At 38.2% G+C, this 26,492-nt stretch overlaps 1 protein-coding gene and 1 pseudogene across 15 annotated transcripts in view; one reads left to right on the top strand and one right to left on the bottom strand.

Moving 5' to 3' along the window:
* NTRK2 (neurotrophic receptor tyrosine kinase 2) overlaps window positions 1-26,492 on the top strand; it is a 361,214-nt gene that overhangs the window by 35,211 nt on the left and 299,511 nt on the right. For all 14 annotated transcript variants that reach the window (XM_003267478.4, XM_030809390.1, XM_030809384.1 and 11 more), the window contains 5 exons: window positions 6,209-6,277; window positions 9,001-9,155; window positions 21,869-22,005; window positions 22,520-22,652; window positions 25,882-26,187. In XM_003267478.4, the coding sequence (XP_003267526.1) occupies window positions 6,209-6,277; window positions 9,001-9,155; window positions 21,869-22,005; window positions 22,520-22,652; window positions 25,882-26,187 (800 nt within the window). The remainder of the gene's footprint in view (window positions 1-6,208; window positions 6,278-9,000; window positions 9,156-21,868; window positions 22,006-22,519; window positions 22,653-25,881; window positions 26,188-26,492) is intronic.
* Window positions 1,616-2,808, bottom strand: LOC101179134 (annotated as a pseudogene). Its single transcript, XR_001114298.2, has one exon. The product of XR_001114298.2 is annotated as a heterogeneous nuclear ribonucleoprotein A3 pseudogene (transcript).

The raw sequence follows: 26,492 nt of genomic DNA, 5'->3' as shown, positions 1-26,492 counted from the left end.
AACAGTTCCCCAACTGATTTCCATGCCAGTTACAAAAGAAACCATTCACTTAGAAGCAGATTGCCTGGACACTCTATTGAAATTTGTTGATATTATGGAAAACATTAATTTCATAAAGCCAATATCACGGCTTCATATTTTATAGGTGGCATTAATGATGAAGTCACTTTAAAAATAAAGTCTGTAAATTAAGACATAAAACATTCTGCAAAAATGTGATAAAACTCCAGGGAACTTTATTAACACATTTCAATTAAATGCTCTTTGGAATCATCTCTGCAGTCTGCACAAATCTTTGCCTGCACAAATCTGATGGCTGCGTAGGCCTTGATAGCCTAAACAAGAGAGAAGTTGGATAGAAGAAAAAGGCAAAATGCTCTAATGCAGTCACTTAGATGTAATTAATGACCTCAGTGGTTAAGTTCTGGTATTTTCATTACAGTTGACCTTAGACCCAAATTACTCAACAACTCCATTTTACTGGCTCTTTTATCACATCACTTCTCCTAATGTTGTGATTTGGACAGTGGGCTCTGGCTAATTATAGTTTTATTAATAGACTAGACTTACTTATTACTTCACTTTACTTTGTATATTTTCCTTGTTGCAGGCTATTTCTATGAATATGAAAGCCACTTTGTATATTTTTTCATGTTATATGACAGGATGATTTTGGTGGTATTCTTTTTTTTTTTTTGAGACGGAGTCTCGCTCTGTCGCCCAGGCTGGAGTGCAGTGGCGCAATCTCTGCTCCCTGCAAGCTCTGCCTCCCGGGTTCACGCCATTCTCCTGCCTCAGCCTCTAGAGTAGCTGGGACTACAGGCGCCCCCCACCACGCCAGGGTAATTTTTTTGTGTGTGTGTGTTTATTTATTTTTATTTTTATTTTTTTGAAATTTTGAGATTTTTTTCATTTGAAGGTAATCTTAATGCTATTAAATTCACAAATGCTAATTTAAATACCTAATCCTATTTATCTAAAACACACATTGCAAACACACAAATTATCTATTCTCTCCACATGTCAGCACCCATACATATCACGGTTTGGAAATGGGGAGAATAGATTTCCCCTTAAACTGCAAGTCAGCAGGTGTTTCTTTACAGTTAACTTTAGCAAAATTCATGCAAAATAGTAATTAACAATGATCTTCTTTACTTGTTAACTCACAAGGAAACACCTTCGAAACTGCATTTTGTTAAAGTTTCTGTACTAAAATGTAGAAAAACTGAACTACACAAATATTGAAAAGTTAAAAATTCCTTAATTTTTTATTCCTGGTACCACTACCACAATTTACAGGGCAATATACCTGATGTAATGAAGAGAAAAAAAGACAAAGCTACAACAGATAAAAGACCTCAGGAATGTACATCTAATTGACACTACATTGCATTAATCAATAGCTGCACTTTTTGCAAACTGTGGCTATGACACAGGGTTTCCTGTTTAAGCTGCAGTAACTTTTCTGACTACGGATCATCATTCCTTCTGTGGCAGATTTTTATAGTTCCCTCTAATGCATTTGGGATGACTGTCTCAAAGTAACCTGCAGCTTTCCTGACAACTCCTCGCTCTCTCTTCTGCTAAGAACTGTAGCCCTTTTCTGCTGTTTTTAGAACCTTCTGCTACCATATCCACCACTTCCACCACCAGATCCATAACCACCACCATAGGGACTGCCCGAGCTTCTTCCACCAAAACTGCCCCCTTTCATGGGTCCATAATTTGATTGCTGTTGTTCACTATAATTTCCAAAATCATTATAGTTCCCACCACCACCATAGTTACCACCACCAAAATTTCCTCCTTCATTGTAACCATCATATCCTCCACCACCTCCACCATATCCACCACCTTGGTTTCCATATCCTGGTCCACCACCACCATAGCCCCCTCTACTACTATAACCAGGACCACCGCCATTGTTGCCACCATCACCTCCAAATCCATTATATCCAGCATCACCTCCTCCATAACTACCTCTGCTGCCACCACCTCCACCAGCATAGCCTCCTCTTCCACCAAAGTTTCCACCACGGCCAAAATTACCTCCACCACCTCCAAAGTTTCCTCCATGACCCATAAAATTGCCAGATCCACCTCCACGACCTCTCTGTGATCCAGCAGACTGCATCTCTTATTTAGAAAGGGCCTTTTTCACTTCACAATTATGCCCATTAATAGTGTGGTATTTCTGAACAACAATTTTATCAACTGTGTCATGATCACCAAAAGTTACAAAAGCAAATCCTCTCTTTTTTCCACTCTGCCTGTCTTCCATAACTTCTATGGTTTCAATCTTGCCATACTTTTCAAAGTAGTCTCTCAAATTATATTCTTCTGTATCTTCTTTAATACCACCAACAAAAATTTTCTTCACTGTTAGATGGGCACCAGGCTTTACAGAATCCTCTCTAGAAACAGCTCTCCTTGGTTCCACTACACGCCCATCAACCTTGTGTGGTTGAGCACACATCGCTGCATCCACCTCTTCAACACAAGAATAAGTTACAAAACCAAAGCCCCTGGAACGTTTTGTTTGGGGGTCTCTCATTACCACACAATCTGTGAGTGTGCCCCATTTCTCAAAATGTTCTCTTAAATTATCATCTGTAGTTACAAAGCTCAGACCACCAATAAACAGTTTTCTCAGCTGCTCTGGTTCCTTTGGATCATGGCCCTCCTTCCCCTGGCGGCGACGGCGACGGCCGGAGTCGGGCTGGGGACGACCGGGCGGCGGTTTTACCTCCATTTTGAGACCGGACTCGCCTCTTCCAAATCGAGTTCAATATGGGACCGAGAGGAAGAGGCCTGTGTGTGTTTTTAGTAGAGACGGGGTTTCACCATGTTAGCCAGGATGGTTTCGATCTCCTGACCTCGTGATCCGCCCACCTCGGTCTCCCAAAGTGCTGGGATTACAGGCTTGAGCCACCAAACCCAGCTGGTGGTATTCTTTGTGCAGTACACAGCTTATATAAAGTCAAATATCTGTCCCTAGCTTCCAGAGAAGAATTATTTTAAAATGGGAAACTAAAGGGACATACATATCTTACACAGTTTTCTGAAGAAGCAATAGCTGGGATGTCAATCCCTGATCAAATTGCAAAAATGCTACTAATATTTATAGCCATTATTGAATAGTAAGACAGAGAGAAATAGGCAAGTACCAGGTAGTTATGAAGAGGTCATCAGATGGCAGTAAGCTTCGTATATTCACAGGACAAAAGAACAGTAGGGAGGAAGGAAGGAATTAAGTCAGGTGTCTGCCTTTCCGGATCTTAGACCTAACCTATGCTTATGATGGAGGACGCTGGGGACTAGCTTGGGTGGTGGTCCCCTGATTTTCCACATGCAAATTGCACTCTTACCTCAAATATCAATGCAGCGGGGTGCAAGGGAGCCGATAACAAAATATGTATTAAAAGCTGTTTCTCTCTACCCCTGGGATATACTGAAGATCTCTCTGAGTTTCCCCAGCAATATAAAAATGCATACAAGATCAGTCTATTTCACTTCGAGTTTTAGGGAAATTTAAATGGGATCCTCTCTCTCACTTTCACCACTTCTCCCCCTACCCTGTCCATATTAGCATCACATGGGGACTGCCCAGAGCCCCAGAGACTGGTCACTGCGTTATTTCTTGATGCCTTTAATTCTTGCCCAGCCCCTAAGAGCCCAGGGACTGTGAGAAAAGCTGGTATTTGTGTTTTCCAGGGACTTTGCAGAGGTGCTCATTAGCTCCCTTGCAAAGCCCTATAATCAAACAGTAAGAGGATTGTTGATTTTTTTCCCTCCCCTCTTCCTCCATTTTGGCTTTTGGCCCCAATAATAAGTATGGCTCATAAGACTCATCTTGTTCTTTGGCCCGTAACGCTGCTCTTTGCGGTGCTGCTGGCAGCCCCACAGAGGCAGCAGCTCCGCGGGGCGGCGGTTTTACCAGCAGACAGGGAGACCCTTCACCCTAAGCCTCCTCTTTCTTTGCTTGCCCTCTCCTCCTTTTTCTTGAGGAGGAAAGCAGGTTTTTGGTTTTTCGTTTGTTTGTTTTAGAAAGATTGGGACTTCTGATGAAGATGAAAGCATTTGTGCCTTAGAGACTGTGGAAAAGACAGGCAGACTGACTTTTCAATGCATTGTATACCAGTGAAACCTTTTTTTTTTTTTTTTTTTGAGAAGGAGTCTTGCTGTTGTTGCCCGGGCTGGAGTGCAATGGCGCCATCTTGGCTCACTGCAACCTCTGCCTCCTGGGTTCCAGCAATTCTCCTGCCTCGCCTCCTAAGTAGCTGAGATTACAGGAGGGCGCCACCACACCCAGTGAATTTTTGTGTTTTTAGTAGAGACAGGGTTTCACCATGTTGGCCAGGTTGCTCTCAAATGCCCAACCTCGGGTGATCCAACAGCCTTAGCTTCCCAAAGTGCTGGGATTACAGGCGTGAGCCACTGCGCTCGGCCGAAACCCATTCTTAATTCACCTTCCAAAAGAAGATACTTATGTGGGCACATTTTACAACTTCCTGGTGGATTATTTTTCATGTGGGTGAGCACCTTATACTCAGTGTGTAGACAGAAGATGCATGCCTAGAAGCAAGGAGGGTACCCTTGTGTAGGTAGGGGTTTGGATGAGTGGAGATCTCAGTATAGAATTAAGCTGGGAGTGGACATACACATTCATGATTTGTCAGACACCAGAGTGGTAGGTTCTTTCTTATCAACTGACTAGCCTTAGTTCATACTTTAGCTCCTGGTTGTAACCCCAGGTGTGTGACTGTTCAGACACACCAGGATACTTCAGTGATGACTTCCTTGGGCTGACAGCGAAGAGTAGCCTCAGGTAAGGGGCCAGGATCACTGTCACCCTCAGATCTCACATGTGGTTTTTTTTTATTTTTTTATTTTTTTTATTTTTTTTTATTTTGAGATGGAGTCTCGCTCTGTCCCCCAGGCTGGAGTGCAGTGGAGCAATCTCGGCTCACTGCAAGCTCTGCCTTCCGTGTTCATGCCATTCTCCTGCCTCAGCCTCCCCAGTAGCTGGGACTACAAGGCGCTTGCCACCATGCCCGGCTAATTTTTAGTATTTTTTTTTAGTAGAGATGGGGTTTCACTGTGTTAGCCAGGATGGTCTCGATCTCCTGACCTCATGATCCACCCGCCTCGGCCTCCCAAAGTGCTGGGATTACAGGCGTGAGCCACCGTGCCTGGCTAGATCTCATGTTTTATCCAACTCTCAGCCCGACACTTGCCTTCCTGGGCAGGAAACACACACTGAAAGGCTCATTGACTTCCTGCGGTTTGTAGAAGTCTTGGCTGTTTTTATGAAAGTTGATGTTTGTTTTACATTCATTTTATTTATTAAACACATCTTGAGGCCCAAGCATCGGACACTCTTTAAATAAATTTAAACAGTAAACAAATTTGCAGAGTGAGTCAGCTGCTAGGGTTATGGCTCTGAGTTTCCTACCCCAAAATCGCGTGGCACTGATCATTGGAAACTCTTTTATAGAATCAAATTACATGTTTGGAACATGTCAGTAAATTATTATTTTTTTAATCACAAATTTATCTTTTTATTGTCTGGTTGGTCCAAATCTGAAGATAGTATGTCACTAGAATAGTTCAAGATGAAATCTGACGTATTCCTTGTTACCTAATTTTTGTTTGTTCTCATCGTGGAGGTATGCGGTTATCTAGATCATATGTAAACAATCTCGGTAGACTTTTTTCATCAATAAAATGTCTTTCCTATAAAGACATATTGAATTCAGTTAATATTCAGAGTTTTGTATGCCGCATAATTTCAAAATATCCATGATGCTCTTTAGTTTTAAGGCATCTTTTTTCCCTACCGGGTTTATAGTTTTAAATTTTATTTACTCTTACATATCCTCCTATTAATTGTTCAAAAAATCAAGATTTCTATGAGATATATAACTTGGCTGCAAATCAACATATGAAAAATAAGTTTTTGGATGAAAAAGACATTAAAAATACACAATATATTTATGCTACCTCTTCCTGCAAAGAAAAAATATAGACAAGGTTAGAGGAAAAACTCAGCTATCATTCTAAGCAAAAGAGATATTTGGATGTAAGTAAAGCATGTATAATGATCAAATAAAATTATGTTTTGAAAACAAAATCTCTCTGTTAATACTGTGTTCCTAAAATGTAACATTTTAAATTCATGTTTAATGTTTTTGATTCCTTTCAGCAATTTTACCCGAAACAAACTGACAAGTTTGTCTAGGAAACATTTCCGTCACCTTGACTTGTCTGAACTGTAAGTAATGATTTTCTGTGGCATTTGGGGAAAAGTTTTCAAAGGAAGGGGTAATGAAGTATTTTTCTTTTAATGAGTGATGTTGCAGATCTATTTGTATACCAAATTCTCGAAAAATGATTTCTCAAGTTTCAGTCTCTCAGTTTTTTATTCCCTCGTGGTTTATTATTTCTCATTTCTGAAATTCGGTAATTAAAAAAATAGAAATCTCAGTAGTGACATATCATTTCTGATTCGTTTAAATGTTGTTTTTACATAAATAATTTCTAGTAGAGGGAAAAAAGAGAAAAAGAAGGGGGCTTTGTGTGAAAACGGCTATACTTTATATCTCACAGCGTCTGTTTGGTTCCTGTTGGATCCAGGCCCTAAAGTCAAGCAAACCCATTCAAGGAGGAAATAAAAATGGGCAAAACTCTGCTCACTTTTGTCCATCTTAAGGACAGGGGACATCGGAGGAGAGGTAGTTCTCTCTCCCCACCCATCTTTGTGAGATTTTCTTCCAGGTCTGTTATTACATTCAATATTTATTTTTAAGTCCCATTTTCTTCTGTTGTAAAATGACAGAAAACATATTGAAAGGTGTTGATGACTAACAGCCAGGATTTCCAAGTGAGCTCAATTCCTTGCATTGTCCCCATTAAACAAATATGAACTGTTACTATTCTTATGGTAAGGCACCTCAAAGCATCCTAATGCAGAGGCTTTGTGGGGCAGATGTGGGCCCAGGAAGAGGCCTTTGAAGATTAAGCAATGGCATTTGCTTAAACTCTATGTTATCTAAATTGTGGAGTCTTTTTATGAAGATCCATCCTTATTCACAAGGAAATTGTGCAGATTGGAAGATGTCACTGCTGGAGAGACAACAAGTTAATAGGTGTAATGGGTGTTATATGGTGAAAGTCTTGGCAATTGGCAATTATTTGGAATAAAGTGAATTCAGGGCATTGAAGCGCTAATGCTTCTAACACAGGAATAGGCATGACAAACTAAAGGAAGATATATGAGATAGGGCAAAGTACTTGGTGTAAAAATTTAGGGCAACATTGTGTAAAATTTTCTTGCTAGATTAAAAATTAGAGTTTCAATTTCAAATTTATGTCTCAATAATCTTGTTGAAGCATGTTTAATCAATTCATTCAACAAATGTTAATTGTGTACCTATTACAAATCAAAATGATATGGCACAGGGCCATGGAGATAAAGGGAGAAAAGTTTCTATGTTCCTGGATTCTGTTATCCAGTGGGAGAGGTAGAAACCTAAAGATAAAAGTGTAATGTGCTGTCATAATCATCGAGCTTGCACAGTAAGCTGCAGAAAGAAGCCAGCTGTGCACCAGTGTTGTGTTGTCATATTAACATTGCTGTATTCATAATTGAAACGTTCCTTTCCTTCTTTATCCCTTCTGCTGAGTTAATGATATCTTCTTTTAGAAAGACTCTTTAGTTTTGCATGTACTCAGAGCTCCAGGAAGCATTTTGGATTACTGGGGTTTAAACTGGTGGTGGGTCTTTTCTGCATTCTATTCCATATCTCATAACAACAAATCCCATTTTGGTGTTGGAGGGATACTTGGAGGTGATCAAGCAGACATAGATTAAATGAGTCTACCATGACCACATTTTCCCCTAAGAAACTCCTGGAAAAGTCTCCAGGGATCCCTGAGATTTTTACAACCCAACCAGAAAACCACAGGAGTAAATGATGTTGCAAAGCCCAGGTCCTGTCTTCACGGAAATCTTAAGTATTGTGGTTAATGCCAGGCAGAGTCTATGTAACGATTTTAAATGGCCTCATTTAAAGGCTCATTACCATAAATGGAATTCATCTTAAATAGGCCACTGAGTATTATAAATAAGCATTTAAAGATTTTTTTTTTCCTTGTGGTTTTTATTTTCCTCTTGACTACTTCCTCTTTTACCCATTGCAGGCCACAGGAGTCCAGGCAGCATGGCTGAGGTCTGAATGGCAGTGGCTTTCCACCCACAGTGGTCTAACGCAGCTCAATCTGCAGCTCAGTTGCCTTGTCCTCAGAATAGCTTGCTCTGTGTGTGTATGTGTGTGTGTGTGTGTGTGTGTGTGTGTGTGTGTGTGAAGGAGGTCTACAGCTCTCTTTCAGGTTCTCTCTCTCACCTTTACTCCCGCTATCTTGAATCAATGAAACTGACTGTGATTGCATAATACAGAAAGCTAGGGGTGCCAGCCTTCTGGCATTCACAATTCAGTCTTAGCTTTGTACTTACAGTCTCATTTTAAATTGAGATGAAATTGTTCTGCCCCCTGCTGAAGTTTGAGCTTAGAAAGTGGTAACACTTGAGCCTTTAGCCTGGTCAGAAATAAGTATGTTAGCATTCCTGAAAACTTATTGTTGGCATCTTCCTAATAACTCTATAATAACCATGATAAATTTGTCATGGCACCTTATTTTCCCCATGTTATGAGACGTTGTTTTCTATCCTATATTTTGGCTATTTCTGTCTCTATCTTGTTTCCCCTGTTATTCTGTAAGGTCTTCTATCATTCTCCAGTGCTATCTGCATATAGCGGATGCTCAGTAAGTATCAAATAAATGAAGGAATAATAAGTACTGTCATGCTATGAAAGGGGTATGACTTCCAAGCATTGCTGGCTAGAAAGAATTCATAATGTTGTAGTATTTTACAAGCACTAATGTAGCTAAAATGGAAAAAGGAACTTGATCTGTTGCCATTTTTATTCCCTGTAGGATCCTGGTGGGCAATCCATTTACATGCTCCTGTGACATTATGTGGATCAAGACTCTCCAAGAGGCTAAATCCAGTCCAGACACTCAGGATTTGTACTGCCTGAATGAAAGCAGCAAGAATATTCCCCTGGCAAACCTGCAGATACCCAATTGTGGTAATTTATTTTTAAATCAATGTGTTCTAGTTGCTATTAATTATTCTCATTGCCTTGGTGTGGTAGTCTGGGAAAATTACCACTACCTGGATTGTATATGGTATTCTGTTGATGTATCCAGTGAATCAGACAACATTCGTGTGCAGTGTGGAGTAATCGGCTGGGAGCAACTTTGCTGAATATTCTTTGCAAGTAGAATATTAATTCAGAGTGGATGGCTGTAAAGTGCATAGAGAAAAAGTACACTGCTTATTCTTTTTGTTTGTTTGTTCATTTGCTTATTTGTTCATATTTGTTTTTCCATCTATCCATCCATCCATTTACCTACCCATCCATCTGTGCAAAAACTATCTGCTAAAAATGTGGCACTTCTCTGGCCACATATACCCTTGGATGGCACCCAGGCCAAGGATCTCAGGGTGATGAAAGTGTCCTGGCAGCACAAGCAAATCCAATTCAATCCAGCACATTCCCTTAAACTTGTCTTACTGCCAGAGTTCTGTGTCTCTTGATGGGGTGCCCCAAGTCTGCCATGCCACGTGCTTCCTCCCATGTCTGGATTTAAGATCTCCTACTTTACCATCATCCCCTACTCCTCTCCCCAGTGTTTTCATCTCCAACATTTAAAAGGGTACCGAACGGCAAAATCAGAGCTCATGTGAGTGCTAGTGAGTTATAAGGAAGGAATAGCAAAGTGTTCTGCTTAGGATTTTACTAGTCTTCGGTGATGTACCTCTACAATACCCACACATGCATGTTACTCCCCCATTGACATTTGAATCGGGTAGTCAACCAGTTAACAAGTTCACAAACAATTATGTTTGATCTTCTGGCCTAGTGGCTGGTGACACAGCAGAAAGCCATGTAGCACCTGGTTCTTGTGCGCGAGGAATCTGTGTATTAATCACAAACAACCGATTCTTTGTTTTCGGAAGACCCTATTATTTGAGGTCTATTTTTTATTTAAGAAAAATGGAGCTGATGCACACGCTTTGTAGGAATGCGATAGAAATAAAGATATGAGTCTGTTTCTTACCCTGAATGACCTTAGAAGACGGCCCTGACCCTTGCCACAGATTTTTCTGTCACAAATAGAGTCCTTTGGTTTCATAATGGGGGAGTAAGGCTTTATTCTCTTGCCAACCTCTGTCAGTTTTCTTTGCTAGCTAACACTTAAAAAATAAAAAAAACTTTTAATATGTGTCTTTTCCTGATTGATAAGAGGGTAACTGTTCTCTGTTCTGGTACAAATTTGTACCGCTGAGAGAAATTGCCTAGAGGGACAAGAAATTCAGTGTTGAGTCACCTGGCCTTTTGGCCAGCTCCCAAATCCCCATGGCCGTTGTGGCCACATTGGTTCAGCAACCGCTGAGAGGAAAAGAGAGAAAGCATCTGACTCTTGCTCTGATTTCACAAACTGCCTCTTAACAGACGTCTGCTTTGCCCTTGCCTGAAACCAATTTCATTTTTTTCCATTTAAATTTTTGGTTGTGTTGTCTTGGCAGCATTCCGGGAATGCACCCCGCCTTACGTGTTACTGCTCGGCCATTGTGACTGGGATAGGGGACGTGTAAGGAGTGAACTGGTCCTCATTTTTCCTAATCAGTTTGTCAATTTTCAGTCATTTTTTATGTCTGTTTTCTACAAATTAGTCAATGAATTTTGTGTCTAAGAGTGAGTTTTTGAATCTACTGTAATGAGGGCATGGGCTCGAATGATAGATTAGGACTGAGTGGTTACATTCACGGTAACATTCACAATTCATTTCGATGTCAAGGATGCTTTTCAAAAAGCAACATTATAGAAGAGTGTGGCAAGTGAATTGACAGACTTCTTTTTCCTATGGTTTTTGTGTTCTTAACTGTTTTGTTCTTTCCCTTTTTTATTCTCTTTCAAGTGTTTTACTTTTTATAATTGACTGTATTATATTGATATGTCTTGTTGCAAAAGTAATTTCCTACATTACACATATGATGTTTGTCTTTTTCTTACTCCTAACCATTTCAGGTCAGTAGTCATAGATCTGTCATATTCTTTTTAACCATTACATGAAATTCATGATACAATGTGTCTTAATTAATTAAGTGTTCCATATTGACGGGCATTTTGCTTATTTTCCATTTTTTTGAATACTGCAAAAATGTTTCAGCAAGCATCCTTATTCATGCTTTTTACACATATGTACAAGTGCAAAAGTTTTTCTAGAATACATAGAAAGAAGCAGAATTTTTGGTTTATGTGGTTTGCACTTAAAAAATGGCTGTATCTATTTATGCCCATCCTAACAAGGTATGCCTTGATATTAGTGAACTTGTTAGTGTTTGTCTTTCTAAAAAATGCTACATCATGGCTTTTGAGTTTGCATTTTCCTGATTACTATTGAGTATCTTATATGTTTATTGGACTGTGTTTATGCTTCAGTAAATTACCTGTTTATATCCTTTGTCTATTTTTCTGTAGGGTTTTTCCTTTTCTTTACTTTCATTGTTCTTTGTTTTTTCTTCATTGTTTGAAAGTGATAAATATTCCCTTTTTAAAAAAATCTGTAATACTGAAATATTTTCTGCACAAATTTAAATATGTATTTTCTGCATAGAGATAACCACAAATAAGGCAGAAAAAATATTTTTGCTTCCCTTCGCTTCTCGTCCCAGCTCTGTTTATTATCATCTGGGATTTTATTTTTATATTGTTACCTGGCTTTTTTGAAGATGTTGTATTTCTTTGTATATCATAGACTTTTGTGTCTTACTGTGTTCTTTTTGGTGCGATTGTTCTTTTTGCAGGAGTATATCTTCTAGTACTTCTTTCATAGAAATTAAAAAAATAAAATCAAGCTCTTGAGTGGTAGGAAATTGGCCTGTATTTTTTCTTCTCAGTGGAATTTGCTAAGTAAAAAATTATAGGCTCAAAAACTCATAACTTTGAAGATATTGCACCATATTCTTTTTGTATTGAGTGTTGCTGATGAGAAGTCTGAGGTCAGTCTGTTGCTTGCTCTTTCTAGGTAACCTGTGCTTTTTAAATTTTTTCCCCTCTAGAAGTTTTGAGAATTTACTCCTTATCCATGATTTTCTTCAATTTCACCACAACGTAACTAGATGTGGGGTTATTATTTTTTTTAATCCTGCTTATTGTGAGGGATACCCTTTCAATGTGAGGGTTCATGTCTTCAGTTCTCGAAAAATTTTCTTATTGATTTGCTCAACGTATTCTTTCCATTTATTCTTTCATTCAGGAATCGACATGGGATAGATATTTACACTTTTGGCTCCACCCACGCTGGTCACCCTTTCCTTAGTAGTTTCCATCTGCTTGTCCTTGTGTACCGCATTATGGGAGAATTGGTTTACTCATTACTTAGCTCTTCAGCTGTTTCTCTAGCTGCTGATTTTTTTTCCTTTCAACCACTGATGATCAATTTCCACAATCTCTTGTGAGTCGTTTTTTTGTAACTGAAATGCGCTTTTCCATACTGAGGTTCGCTGCATCTCCAGGGAGTCCTGCAATCCTGCTTCTACTGTTGGGTCCTTTGAGAGCCTCACTATTTTGTGAAGCACATGGCTATGTGTCCATCTGGGGCTGTGCTGCTTTTCATTAATCCTCTTCTGCTTTCTCTAGCTCAGGAGTTCTTTATAGTTTCTTCTCCATCAGCAGTGTGCCTTCTCATTTTCCAACTTTGTTCTGGGTTTTAAGAAAAATATTGAGTATCACTTCTAGATATCTGGGATAAGAAAGGGAGCCTTCACTTTGGGGCTTAGTCATGTATTAACTTTCTTTTGATGGTTTCCTAACTTTGGTTCTTTCAGGAGAAGTTATAATCTAAACAGAAAATGACACTAGAATGTTGGATTTAAAATCTTTCTCTGGAGTTCTGTGTTGAAGGAACCGGATAATAACATGCCAATATCTCCAAGTTAGATGTCTTGTTTGAAAAAAAAATGAATTTATGGTCAGCTGGCTTTTTCTTTTACATATACTTTAAAAACACATCTGTTGTGTTTAAGTCACAGATTTGAAGTTCATCTGATTTCCACACTTTTTTGGGGGGGCGAAACTTTTTAGCTAACTGAATCAGTGAAGACCATGGTCTTCTGTGTGTCATCTTTGTAAACCAACAATTTGCCAACTACTGTGGCCATTGTATTTAGTTTGCAATTGGTACTGTTTTTATTTCAATGAAAAAGAAGAGCTACTGAGCTTTTATTTGTTTGTAAGATGAGTTTTCTTTAAAAGCTTCCCTTGTTAGTATTTCATCATGGAGATATTATATGGAGAACAAGTTCTCTACATTTTATATGCAAATACGCATATTCCATGGTGCCTACTGTACCGCTTGATCAAAAAAGGCATTTGATGAAGGTTTGCTGACTTAACAAATGCATGAACCGTATCATATTAATGTTGATATTGGACCAGGTTTTTAATATAATGGTGTGAATGTTTCAGTTAATTAAAAATAACTTAAATACATTAACTTAGGCAAATTATTCTGTAGTTTAGTATTTTTTTCATTATTTTTGAAATTTTTATCCTTATGGCATTTTTGAGAGAATCTCATTTCTTCTTTTTTCTTTATATCCTTAGAGATTAATCGAGCATGATAGATGGGGCTGGGAAGTTTAACTGCATCATTCTCGTTAATAGTGCAGTCAAAATGCCTCACAATATTTTTCTAACAGTCCCCTCCTGCTATGAATTACTGTAAACTTATTCATGCTGTAAAACAAGTGGTGGTTCGTTTCTTCACAAGGCCCTTCTAAACCTTAGAAAAACTTTATTAATTGCAAGGCAACAGAACATTTTCATATAACAGTTCCACATTAATTGGTATAAAGAGGTGCTATGAGCAATGGTTCTGAAGACTGAGACAGGATCATGTAAGTGCTGGTGAAGAAAGCTGATTTGGCCAGGCTGTGCTGATTATCGTCTCGTATAAAAAATCTCCCTGCTACTTCTTCAAGTGTTTCTAATGAAATTATTTATCACGTAGTATTTTTAAAAAAATTTCTCCTCAATTCCTGCACACTTAGATGATTTTCAGCAGTTAGTCTTGCAGTATAAACCTTTCAGTCACCTTCCCTGGCATAATGGGATTATTAAGGAGAAGTGGATGTTATATTTTAATTTTTAAAAATACTATCATTATTATTTAAATCTTACCTGAGAGCTTCTTCAGCAAGTGTTAATAGTACATGAAATGCTCTGTCTTAAGTAGATGGCAAATACATTTAAGAAAGGCAGTATTCCTCTGGGTCATATCAAAAGAATCCCTGCACCTATTTTACTAGTAACTAGTTACCACATAGAATAATAGTCCCACAGAGAATATAAGGTGGCAATTCACTTGTTGGTTGAAGAACTGTGCAGTTACTATATAAACCATCCTTAATGGTCCCATGGATTGAAATCAGACTTGCTTTTGATTTCCTTCCTATTTATTAGGACAATTTCAATTTTCCACTTTTCCACCCTTCAAACTTTTAATGTAGAAGCTTTTAAAGGCACATCGACAAAATACTATTTATGATAGTGAAGGTCAGTTCAAGGTGCCCAGGAGGAGAGGCCGGCTTCCTTGAGATAAATTGAATTTAATGATTTATTTTTAAGATTTACTTTTGGTTTCAACCACAGTTTGTAGCACATATGTCTGTGTCGCATATTTGTACATACTCCTTGTTTTGTTTGTGTTGAACCCAGAAAATAGACTAGTAGTAATTCTACTTTGTTAACACTCCCAGATTAAAAGAATATACCATATTAATGCTCTATGTGGACGTTAGAGTGATATGAAACATTATTTTCTTAGCAACTTAGTTGGATTGACTTTCTTTCCTGGAAACCACACAGAAAGGCTATTTTAGTGTACTGCTTTGCTTTAATTTTCTTAGAGATCAGGTTTTATCTCCTAAATAAAGCAAACCACACAGTGGATCGTTGTTTTTCTTTATCTTCTTAGAATGTCAAATGAAGTTGTTTTTTCTCATCTGTCAACTGCTGTTTAAATTTTTGTGTTTAGAAGTTATGTAGCACCTGTCACTTGTGACATGGCTCACATGTGCTTAGAAGTGCAGTTTCAAATTTGAGCTTGCAAAGTCATTTTGCTAACTTTCTGTCATTTTTGCTACCAGGTATAAAGCAATCACTTCTAAATAGGTCAGGCTCATTTTGGCTTCATTCCTGTTTGTGGAATATAGCTGTTTAGGAGGCAAAGAACTTGGAAGATATAACAAGGAGATAGAAGGGTAGAGGGGAAGGTTATAGAATTTTAGTATTCTGTTGAGAGAGAATTAAGAGATAGGTCAAGTGTTTATTTGTTTTAAGTTCTTTTATGTGTGCACAAATAGAAGTGAGAGGAGAGAAGGCAGAGAACAGACAACATTATAATTTACTTGAATATTTTTATACGTGTGGAAAGATGACCCAACATGAAATGAACAGAGCTCAGGATCACTGAAGCAAGCTGAAAACAAACACAAGCAAGGCCTACTGGTGATTACTAAAAAATATTAGTAAAACCCAACCTTAACCCATCTTATTTGTTGCCAAACTGGGTTAATCCAAAATGACTAGAGATTTGTTTTTCCTTAAGAGAAAGTGAGGGCCTACACACTTTGAATGAGTGACTGAAGCACCTAGTCAATTTGGTCAACTCTCAAGAAGTATGCACTAATAGGTGGGAACAGAGACATGGAAGATCCCAGCAAAGGAGGCAGCCAGAATGCTCTGGTTAAGGCCCTGGACAGACAGATGTGGGCCAGGGCCAACCCCACTCACTAGCTATTTAGTCATAATACTTGATAGCCTTAACTTCTTCATCTGGAAATAGAAATATTAATGGCATCTACTTTCTAGGATTTTTAGGATGATTGATAAGGTAATAAATGGAAAATATTTAAAACAGAGTCTAGCACATACCAAGTACCCAATAAATAATAGCTATTACTATCATCAACGAGAATAGATTTAAATGTATTTTACATCTGAATTTAAATATATGTATATCTTATATTTTGTCAAATTGCTTGAAATAAAAATAAAGCCACAACAAACATCACAATCAAAGAACTGATTATGTACTCAAATCTGCTTGGGGAATGTAAGATCAATGGAATTTAAATGGATTTCTTTATAGCAGGAGTTCTCAGAACTTTTAATTTTCTAATGTATGTTGTGAACCTCCAGAGTTTCTTACAGAGCCTCCTTCTCCTTTTCCTTCTCCTTCTGCTTCTCCTTCTCCTTCTTCTTCTTCTTCCTCTTCCTCTTCTTCTTCTTTCTTCTTCCTTTTTTTTTGTAATCTTGGATTTTTTTTCCATCTAGAATCTCAATAAATTAGAGTTCTATAAGACACACTTTGGGGAAAATTTGATGGACAACTCAGGTCCATATCAGATTTAAGAATAATAGTTGTAGGAACAAAAGCCCATTCAACAATTGCCCAACACTTATGGTATAAACCCCTGTCCTTCCAAGTGTGTTCTGTGGAACAGAGAGTTTATTAGAAATGCAAATTCTTAGGCCCCAACTCAGGCCTATTGGAAAAGAAGCTACATCTTTAACAAGATACCCTGGTGATTCATACACACAATAGTTTGGGAAGCTTTAGTGTAAAGAAAGTCAACATTTTTCACTGCCTGGTTGATGATTTTCTGCTGAGGTCTACAGGCCAGTACATCCTTCCTGAAGGAATCCAGATCAAGAGACATTTACGTGGAGGTATCTGTCTGCGTGGGAAGCTGGTCGTCTCTGATCTCCAGCGAGGTTCCCCGGAGTGCAAAGGAAGACAGCTGTAGGGCTTAGAGTCAGGATCCTTTTACAGTAGAGCTAGCAGCTCTTGGAAGCGTTGCTGGGCTTTGCTGTGTACTTGTGCCGATTTCAAATCTTGTTAAGCCAAGAAGTAGTGCCTGGCAAATGGTTGATCCCGCCTTGGCTATTCATGCTTCCCAATTCATTTTTATTGTGCTAATTAAACCTCAAGTGATATTTCAAGTACAGATTGTTTTTTCCATTATTGAATCTTTGGCCAGCATATTAACGCTGTAGAATTAACGTGAGTCAGATGCTTACTCATTTGTGGAAGACTTTACGTTTAAAAGATCTAGACTTGGCCAATTTTGCTCAGATTCCTTTGGAAACTGTGATGACAGGGTGATACAATTTCTCTATAAATAAAGAAGACTCACTCTTCTACAGAATACACACGTAGTTATTTTTAAATGAAACAATTCCTTTATCAAGGAATCATAAATACCACTTTATCAGTGGTATTTATGGTCCATGATGAAATGGATATGTACAGCTTGGGAGGTAGTGGTGAAGACCCTGAGCTTTGAGTTCAAATTCTAGGTCTATATGTACTCGGACAGTGTTGGGTAATGTATTTGACTTTCCAAAACTCATATACTTCATTAATTAAATGAGGGCAAAATACTTACCTTCAAGAATGGTTCTAAGGATGAGGTAAAACAAGGTACTAGGCAAGAATATCTGGTAAAGTGAATCCCCAATAAGTGATAATATTAGTATTACTATAATTAAATGCTTTTAGAGCTGTTAATTATGTAAGCTTAAGTTTGAAAAAAAAACCCACATTAGATTTTATAGGAAAAATTAACATTATGACATAACATTTCCTACTGAGAATCTCTTTATTTTAACCTTTCTCTCCTCAGAATTTCCAAACTATTAGATACATTTATAAAGGTAGGAAATTCATCCCATGGGTTTGTACTTGAAATGCCAAGCTGGGTGTCTTTAGGCTTCATCGGTGGGGTCTGGCTATGGAGGGGGTCATACCTTGAGAACAAGCACCATGACAGGCCTTGACTCTGATGGTCACCCCAGAGTCAGCAGATAAATCTATAAATACAGAAAGCAGAAGAGTCGGTCGGGCACGGTGGCTCATACCTATAATCCTAGCACTTTGGGAGGCCGAGGCGGACAGAGTGCCTGAGCTCAGGAGTTTGAGACCAGCCTAGGCAACATAGCAAAACCGCATCTCTACCAAAAATACAAAAAATTAGCCAGGTGTGGTAGTGTGTGCCCGTAATCCCAGCTACTCAGGAGGTTGAGGCACAAGAATCGCTTGAACCCAGGAGGCAGAGGTTGCAGTGAGCAGAGATTATGCCACTGCACTCCAGCCTGGTTGACAGAGCAAGACTATCTCAAAAAAATAAAAAAATAAATAAAAGGAAGAGGGACAGTCAACAAAGCACAAACACTTGCAAGCTGAAAAAGCAGATGGATGAGTAGTAATTGACTTAAAGAGTGAGAATACTTGTTACCAAGTTGACAATAGAGAAAGCCAAGGGGAAACTTGGTTTATATGGCAGAACTACTACAATGCTTAGGGCGTGAGAGTACAAGTAACATCAAACACTGTATTGGTTGAAAATCTGCTAAGCCCAGGTGACTGCACCTCTCCTGCCTCAGCAGAAAACTGGAGGCTTAATTCTCTAAAGTGGATAAAACAAAGGTTCTGAGAAACTCCAGATAGAGTGAGGCCATGGGAACCATAGCGAATATGATGGATTTACATACTGAATATTAATATTTCCAGGCCTCTTTGTCCTCCAAGCAAGAAACTGGAAGAACATTATTTGAATAATTTTACCACCCCCTTCCTCAAAATGATTTCACGATCCTGACATCAGGTGGTACCGAGTAAACAGGCCAATAATATCGTCCTACAATGAAGCTGACAATTCATAAATTTGTGCAATGCTTCTAGTACCCCATTCTTAAAGATGTATGAACAGCCAGACAATTGAGGAAAGCTTATATTTGAAAGACAAACACAAAAGCACCAAAGAGAGAAAGAGAGGAAAAAAAAATTGCGAGAAACAAAGCCAATATAGAGAAAAGAAAAATTCAAGAAATGATTATAAATATATCACAGACATCATAAGAGATATTGCATCCGTGGAACAAGAAGAGGGTGCTATAAAAAAAAGAACATTCAGGAACAAAAGAAGAGCCTTGGGAATAAAAAATATTACAGAGGAATGAACAACCTTAAAAGGGGTCTTTAAAGATTAATCTAAAAAAATCTCCCTGCAAATAGAGCAAATAAATGAAAAGTTGGAAAATAGGAAAGGATTAGAGAATTAAATGGGCTATCTATAAGGTCCAACATCCAAACAATAGTTCTAAGTGGTAAGAAAGCATGTGTTGTAGTTATATTGGCACATTTTCTTCCTTTCATAGTGATACATATAACAGTGTTGCAACCTGTAATTAATACCATTTTAAATTTGCTGAAATAAAGTAAGTATTGCATATTAGATGGTTCTGGTGTTAATAAGGCTTGCATACTCATAATACTCATAATCTTTTTTTTGACATGGAGTCTTGCACTATTGCCCAGGCTGGAGTGCAATGATGCGAGCTTGGCTCACTGCAAGCTCTGCCTCCCGGATTCAAGCGATTCTCCTGCCTCAGCCTCCTGAGTAGCTGGGATTACAGGCACCCATCACCACACACGGCTAATATTTTGTATTTTTTAGTAGAGATGGGGTTTCACTATGTTGGTCAGGCTGGTCTCTATCTCCTGACCTCGTGATCCATCCGCCTCAGCCTCCCAAAGTGCTGGGATTACAGGCGTGAGCCACCGCACCCGGCCACTTACTCATCATAATCTTTATGTCTCCACTGAGACAATTACAGCACATGAAAAAATGTGAAGACAGAGTATGTTGAATGCGGTGGGGGCCATGGGGAGGGCTGGCATTCTGTGTGTAAGCGAGCCCATATCTCATCTTCCACAGTGGGAGGTCAGTAGATACTGCTGAAACAGGAAAACCAAGAAGTAGCAATAAAGAATGATACTTAGTGATGAGCAGAGCAATACCAAAAGAAGAAGTTAAAAGAGATGAAATGGGTGCCTCTGGGAACAGGAAATAGTGCCACATGGGTAAGGTGGGACTACAGTTTTTCACACGTAATAGCTTGAATCTTATTCATAAGTTTTATAGAATTATCAACTCTTCAAACTATGTGACTAAATATTTGATTTTTGAAAAACAAAATTAAGTATATATATATTTTTAAAAGTCACCCAGATTATGCCATTGACTTCAAGGAGATTTTTCACTAAGTAAGCCCATTTCTTCTATTTTGCCTTGATGTGCTCCATAATAAACTGAACAGCTTAATTGTCATAGAAGTTGTGAAGAAAACACATTGAGAAAAACAACAGACTCATCTAAGGCCACAAAGTTAGTATTTGCTGGGTTTAGGGTGTGGGGCTAGTATGACACTCTCTGTTAATCATTGTTATATATTTCATTGCCCTGTATAACTCTGGCTATTAGGGGCTTTTTTTTTTTTTTTGAAACCCCATGAAAGATGTAACATTGGTCTCTATTGGATGCTTACGGGAAGGAAGAGTTTGGAAGGGGGTCTCACTGGCCCCTGAAAGCCAGATCTTATTGGGGAATCCTCTCCCAGTGGTGGGAAAACCATGAGATACAGACTGTACAAATCTTATTCCGGTCTGATTTCACTAATAAAGAAAGATGGCTTTGCTGGTAAGAATACATGATAAGAGAAAGGTTTATCCATAATAATGTGAAGATGAAGGGTCAGATATTGCCAGGTGGGTGGGTTAATTGCAATTTAATGGCTGTTGAAAATGAATCACCTTCTTTGACCTCCAGGTTCTGATCTGAGTTAATGATGTATCATAGTTCTGCAAGACATAGCTGTCGGGTGACTATAGTCCCAAGCAGAGTTCCTGACACCAAGAGAGGGACAGGCTCCACTAGCAGGTCCTGACATATTGTTATACCCTCTAAGACATACCTACATGTAAAAATTACCATGATTCTTATGCAGTTTAAAGCAGTGTCCACATTCAGTTGGTGTGATAATTTCATGAAGTGATAGCAGCATCCCTAAAATTACACATAGCTTTTGAAATATAGAAGTATAAAAATGATGCTTTGCTGGACTATTAAAAAATGTTTATGAGGTTCAAAATTTCATCTGATAAATACATTCTCAGAGTCTTTCCAATAAAAAGAACTTTTCACTGAAATGAGTCCAACCCATTTTCATTATATTCCAAATAAGATAGCAATTTTACCTATAATATTTGACTATGATTTATATAACTTTGAAACTTTCTAACACTGCAATAGTTCAAACTGCCTGTCTTTGAAAAATGCTTTGAAACTACATTTTCTTCAATAGAATGAGTCTTTCAAAATCTGTGTCTGGTAGAGGGTTAGATTTGTGAGAGTTACTTAAAGCAAAAAACAGATTTTTGCAAAAACAAAATAGATGAACCCTTTTGTGTTCTTGAGCATTAGTAAAAAATGGGGGGTAGGAGACAGGAGGAAATAAAAGACACGATGTCAGTCCTTATGTACAATCTCTGTTTATGTGCAAAAACTGGATTAGTAACTGTAGAACAGAAAAAGAGGTGGAAGACAGTTCTTTATACTAGTGTTCTTGAAATAAAAGGTTATTCGGCAATAATGCTTTAAGAAATGTGCATAATTTATTTTGAAATCTAATTATAGCTTTTTTTGGTTTATGGTAAATCTATGAAGCTGATCAAAGTGGCACTTTTTCGGATCAACATAAATCAGCCTCAAAAAGCAATTAAAGATTGATTTTTAAAGCATAAACAGTTTTCAATTTATTGCTTTTATTTTGATACTGCATTTAACTATTTGCATATGCCTCTGTTTACTTTTCTTGTTCCATAGGTTTGCCGTCTGCAAATCTGGCTGCACCTAACCTCACTGTGGAGGAAGGAAAGTCTATCACGTTATCCTGTAGTGTGGCGGGCGATCCAGTTCCTAATATGTATTGGGATGTTGGTAATCTGGTTTCCAAACATATGGTAAGGCTTGTGTTTGGCTGTGTCTTAATAGAGAGACAAGAGTGTTTCAGAATGTGAGAATGTATTAAACCTCGTGATGATCATTTGATATTTTATAGGGCTACATATGGAAATTTACAAAGAGTTTTTGATATACATTCACTTTCTACTTATTCTTAATTAACAAAGACTAACGCAGGCTTGCATTTTAGTTATGCATACCTAAGAGAGCAAGGAGTCTTTATATCCCTACTGAGCTCTTTGTATCATCCTGAACAAAGCGAGTGACTTTCCCTGTGGTCTTCTCCCTTGGAGGGAATTTAGGGATCAGGTCAACCTCATGCACTTAGCAATTGAAACCTAGAGAGATAGAATGACTTCTGATTTACTTCTTTGCCTGAGCCCAGTTCAGGCAGAAAAGCTTTTCTAATGCTATATATACATATTTTCTCTAGTTAGGGGAAGAAACCCCAAATCTTGTCACTTTGGGATCAATCCTAATCGAGGTTATTTTTGTCTGTTAATTCATTTATAGAATGAAACAAGCCACACACAGGGCTCCTTAAGGATAACTAACATTTCATCCGATGACAGTGGGAAGCAGATCTCTTGTGTGGCGGAAAATCTTGTAGGAGAAGATCAAGATTCTGTCAACCTCACTGTGCATTGTACGTAATCAGACTGGCATGTGTTTTTAATAGCAAATGATCATGGACGTACCTATGTTTGTTGCTGGGGCACTCTGGGTGCTGCTTAAATTTGTTAAAAAAAGTATATGCAGTGTTTTGTGCATACTCAATTAAGAAACATTATCAGCCTCTTTTACTTGTTCAATTTCTGCTTAATAACTCTTGCTCATGCATGATTTTTCTTTTAAGCTTCTTTTTCGATTTTGAGCTTGTCATTTTGTGCCTTCCTCTGTCTTTTTTCTGATAGAATAGATTTTGGGCTGGTTGCTCCCTCTTGTTAATGTTTTAGCTTAAATTTTCGTAAACCAGTTTCTAAAACTTTCTTCCTCTATAAAAGCAATATGATGCTTTAAAGTTATGACACCTAAAGTATTTACTAGCTGTTCACAAATGCCTAATTGTACTGTTGATAAAATAAAACCTCATTCTTTTGATATCAAGTTTCTGTGAGAAGGTAGGATTAGTCCTACTTAAATTACTGAAAATTATTATCACCTGTAGAAAAATTTTGTTGTTGTTTTAAATTTCTGTATACATTGAATCTAAGTTCAAAGATATCCATCTTTTTAATTAAACATAAGTACATTGTTTTTCAGTATTGTAACTAATACAATATACATTTTGAAATCCAAATTATGGCTTTTAGCATGAAGGTGTATATTCAGTAAAAACTATATAGATGCTTCACATCATTGTAAATTCTGAGCTGACACGGTATAAATTAATTACTCCATTTGAATTAGAATTTGGATGAGAAAAACATGAACGTGCATGTGTGTAAGTGTGTGTCTGAGTTACACACGTGTAGACCCATGGCCATAGCTGGTATCAACATGCTGGTTAACACTCACTCATAGCACACATTCAGTATGTGATTGCTGGAGTGAATGATTGAAATCATCAGCTGTAATCCTTTATCACTGTTAGTACAATCACTATGCCCAGTGGGTACTAAACTCATAATTCTCATCATTTTGACCCACTCAGAAGCCTGAAGTCAATGTTATCTCCAAACATATGCAAGCACTTTCAACTGTATGTCCTTAAATCAGCACCTAACCCAAAATTCATTTGAGCATGGTGGAAGGAATGATGGGCCCTGGGTTTGGGGACCTGGGCTGGTGGGAGGAAGGTAAGTGTGGCCCCTGCCCCACTGTGGTCCTTGTGGTGGTTGGTTTATAGCACAGATCTACAAGTGTGTGTATCTACACATGCATGGACCTTATTTTGTGTAATATATATATATATGTATATATATAGTACCCCCAAATTATATTTAAATTGAATTTTTATAGATGAAGTCACATATTGAAAACTTTTGTTTTCCAAAGACTATTTTAAGGAGGCCTGTAAGAAATATTTGGTAAAGCAAACAATTAAACTTTGCCAATTTAAATTTAGTAATATCACATTTCTCAGAGTGAGGGACATAGTCACAACATACATGTGCAGAGTTCAGCTGCACAGGTACTCAGTTGAGAGGAATGTCACTGGTAACTTGGAATCTTTCTGTAAATTATGAAAGTGAGTTCGGTCCTTTTATCAGCTTTGCTTCTTCCTAGGTAGTATTGTGGGAGGATTTACCTGAATACAAGTAAGGGGGTAATATCAGATTACCTGCTTTCTATTAAAAATATCCAAACTTGAGTTTTTTTTTCTCAGTTTCAGGTTAATATCTGTATGGTCACTAGGCTCTGAAAAATTGACCTTATCTGTCATAGTTTGGACAAAGAGCAGAAGCAATAAATGATAAATAATATTAACAACTGGCCGGGTGCGGTGGCTCACGCCTGTAATCCCAGCACTTTGGGAGGCTGAGGCGGGTGGATCACTTGAGATCAGGAGTTCAAGACCAGCCTGGGCAATATGGTGAAACCCCGTCTCTACTAGAAATACTAACATTAGCTGGTCACGATGGCAGGCGCCTGTAATCCAAGCTACTCAGAAGGCTGAGGCATGAGAATTGCTTGAACCTGGGAGGCAGAGGTTGCAGTAAGCTGTGATCGCGCCACTGCACTCCAGCCTGGGTGACAGAGTGAGACTCTGTCTAAAAAAACAAAAACAAACAAACAAAAAATATTAACAACCAAGATAACCAGTGCAGAGACCCCACTCAGAGGGTATGTCTGTTCTCTGGCTACAATACCTTAGATTTTTTTCTCCTCTTGTTTGATGAACACATACAGTCAAGAAGCAGTGCCTGAGAGGGAAGGGCCACTGGATTAAACATCAGGATTCAAGATTCTTGTTCCAGATCTGCCTTGCTCAGTAACCTTGATGAGCTCACTTAACCTCATTGAACTTTGGTTTCTTCATCTGAAAAAATGATGCTATTAGGTATCAAAGGTCTTTTCCAGTCCTTGATTTTGTAATTACCAAAGTCAGACTACGTTAAAATGAAGATGAAGGATTTTAAATCCCTCACTTAGGATAAGTACTCTGTTTAAAGATTCTACTTGATAATGTTTGTTTCCCCAAAGCATAAAGTGCTTTATATCTAAAGCTGAAATAATCCCTACTCTGTCCAGGCTCAGATTGGACCCCAAACATTTAAAGGATCCAAACATTGGCATCTAGGATCCTAGCAAAAATGGACAACACTATAATGAAATGTGATACTTTCAAAGAGTATTTACTATTGACAATCAGTAATAAATGTTGATTTGTTATATCTATAATAATTCATCAGCAGCAGCAACATTTATTGCATTGATCAGTTTTCGAAGTTATGTGAGATCGGGGCTTCAGGTAAAATTTTAGAAGTCATTTTTGTTATTTAGGAAAGAAGTGCTATCAAAAAGTATTCATTATTTTATTATTTTGAGTTTTTTTGGTGATGAATCTGTATAATATCAAGATACAGATATTAGAAACCAAAGTCAACTTCAAATGAACTCTTTCCACTGTCAGAAATCTCTTGGATCTGTTTGGAGCTGGTTTTCACTTATACTGAATAGATTTGAGAAATGACTGTAATGCATGGGTCTTAAGTAGAACAGAGAAAGGAGTCTCTCTGAAGCTCTCTGTAGGGAGTTAACATCCACCCTGATGATGATACCAAATACTGATGGATTCCAGAGTTTCTGATCGTGTGTTTTTCTAAACCAAACAATGGTTGAGTAAAATTCCCTATCAATGACACAGACATCTCGAGGTGGGGAGAATTCTGAGCTTTCTGATGCTATTAACTCTCTCTTTTTCAATTTAGTTGCACCAACTATCACATTTCTCGAATCTCCAACCTCAGACCACCACTGGTGCATTCCATTCACTGTGAAAGGCAACCCCAAACCAGCGCTTCAGTGGTTCTATAATGGGGCAATACTGAATGAGTCCAAATACATCTGTACTAAAATACATGTTACCAATCACACGGAGTACCACGGCTGCCTCCAGCTGGATAATCCCACTCACATGAACAATGGGGACTACACTCTAATAGCCAAGAATGAGTATGGGAAGGATGAGAAACAGATTTCTGCTCACTTCATGGGCTGGCCTGGAATTGACGATGGTGAGTAACTGACGCTTTTGTATATGGGGAGAAGATAAAGTCTATCATTCACCTATTGACAAAATCATGTATACAATAAACCATCCCCAAACCTAGTGGCTTAAAACTCCATTATTTAGTGTTGCTCATGGATCCATAGGTCAGTGGAGTGGTTTTATTTTGCATGTATTTATTGTGGGATTCAGGGTCATGAAGCAGCAGCTACATAGGAGATGTGCTTGTTATGATAAGTGCAGAGTGAAAGAGGACAACTGGAACAATGTGAGGCTTCCTAAGGCCTACATTCAGGGCTGGTGCACTGGACT

The sequence above is a fragment of the Nomascus leucogenys genome, chromosome 1a, assembly GCF_006542625.1.
Source record: "Nomascus leucogenys isolate Asia chromosome 1a, Asia_NLE_v1, whole genome shotgun sequence".
In the NCBI taxonomy this organism is placed as follows: Eukaryota; Metazoa; Chordata; class Mammalia; order Primates; family Hylobatidae; genus Nomascus; species Nomascus leucogenys.
Note: the sequence above shows the minus strand (reverse complement) of the source record. Positions and strands in the feature narration are given on the sequence as shown.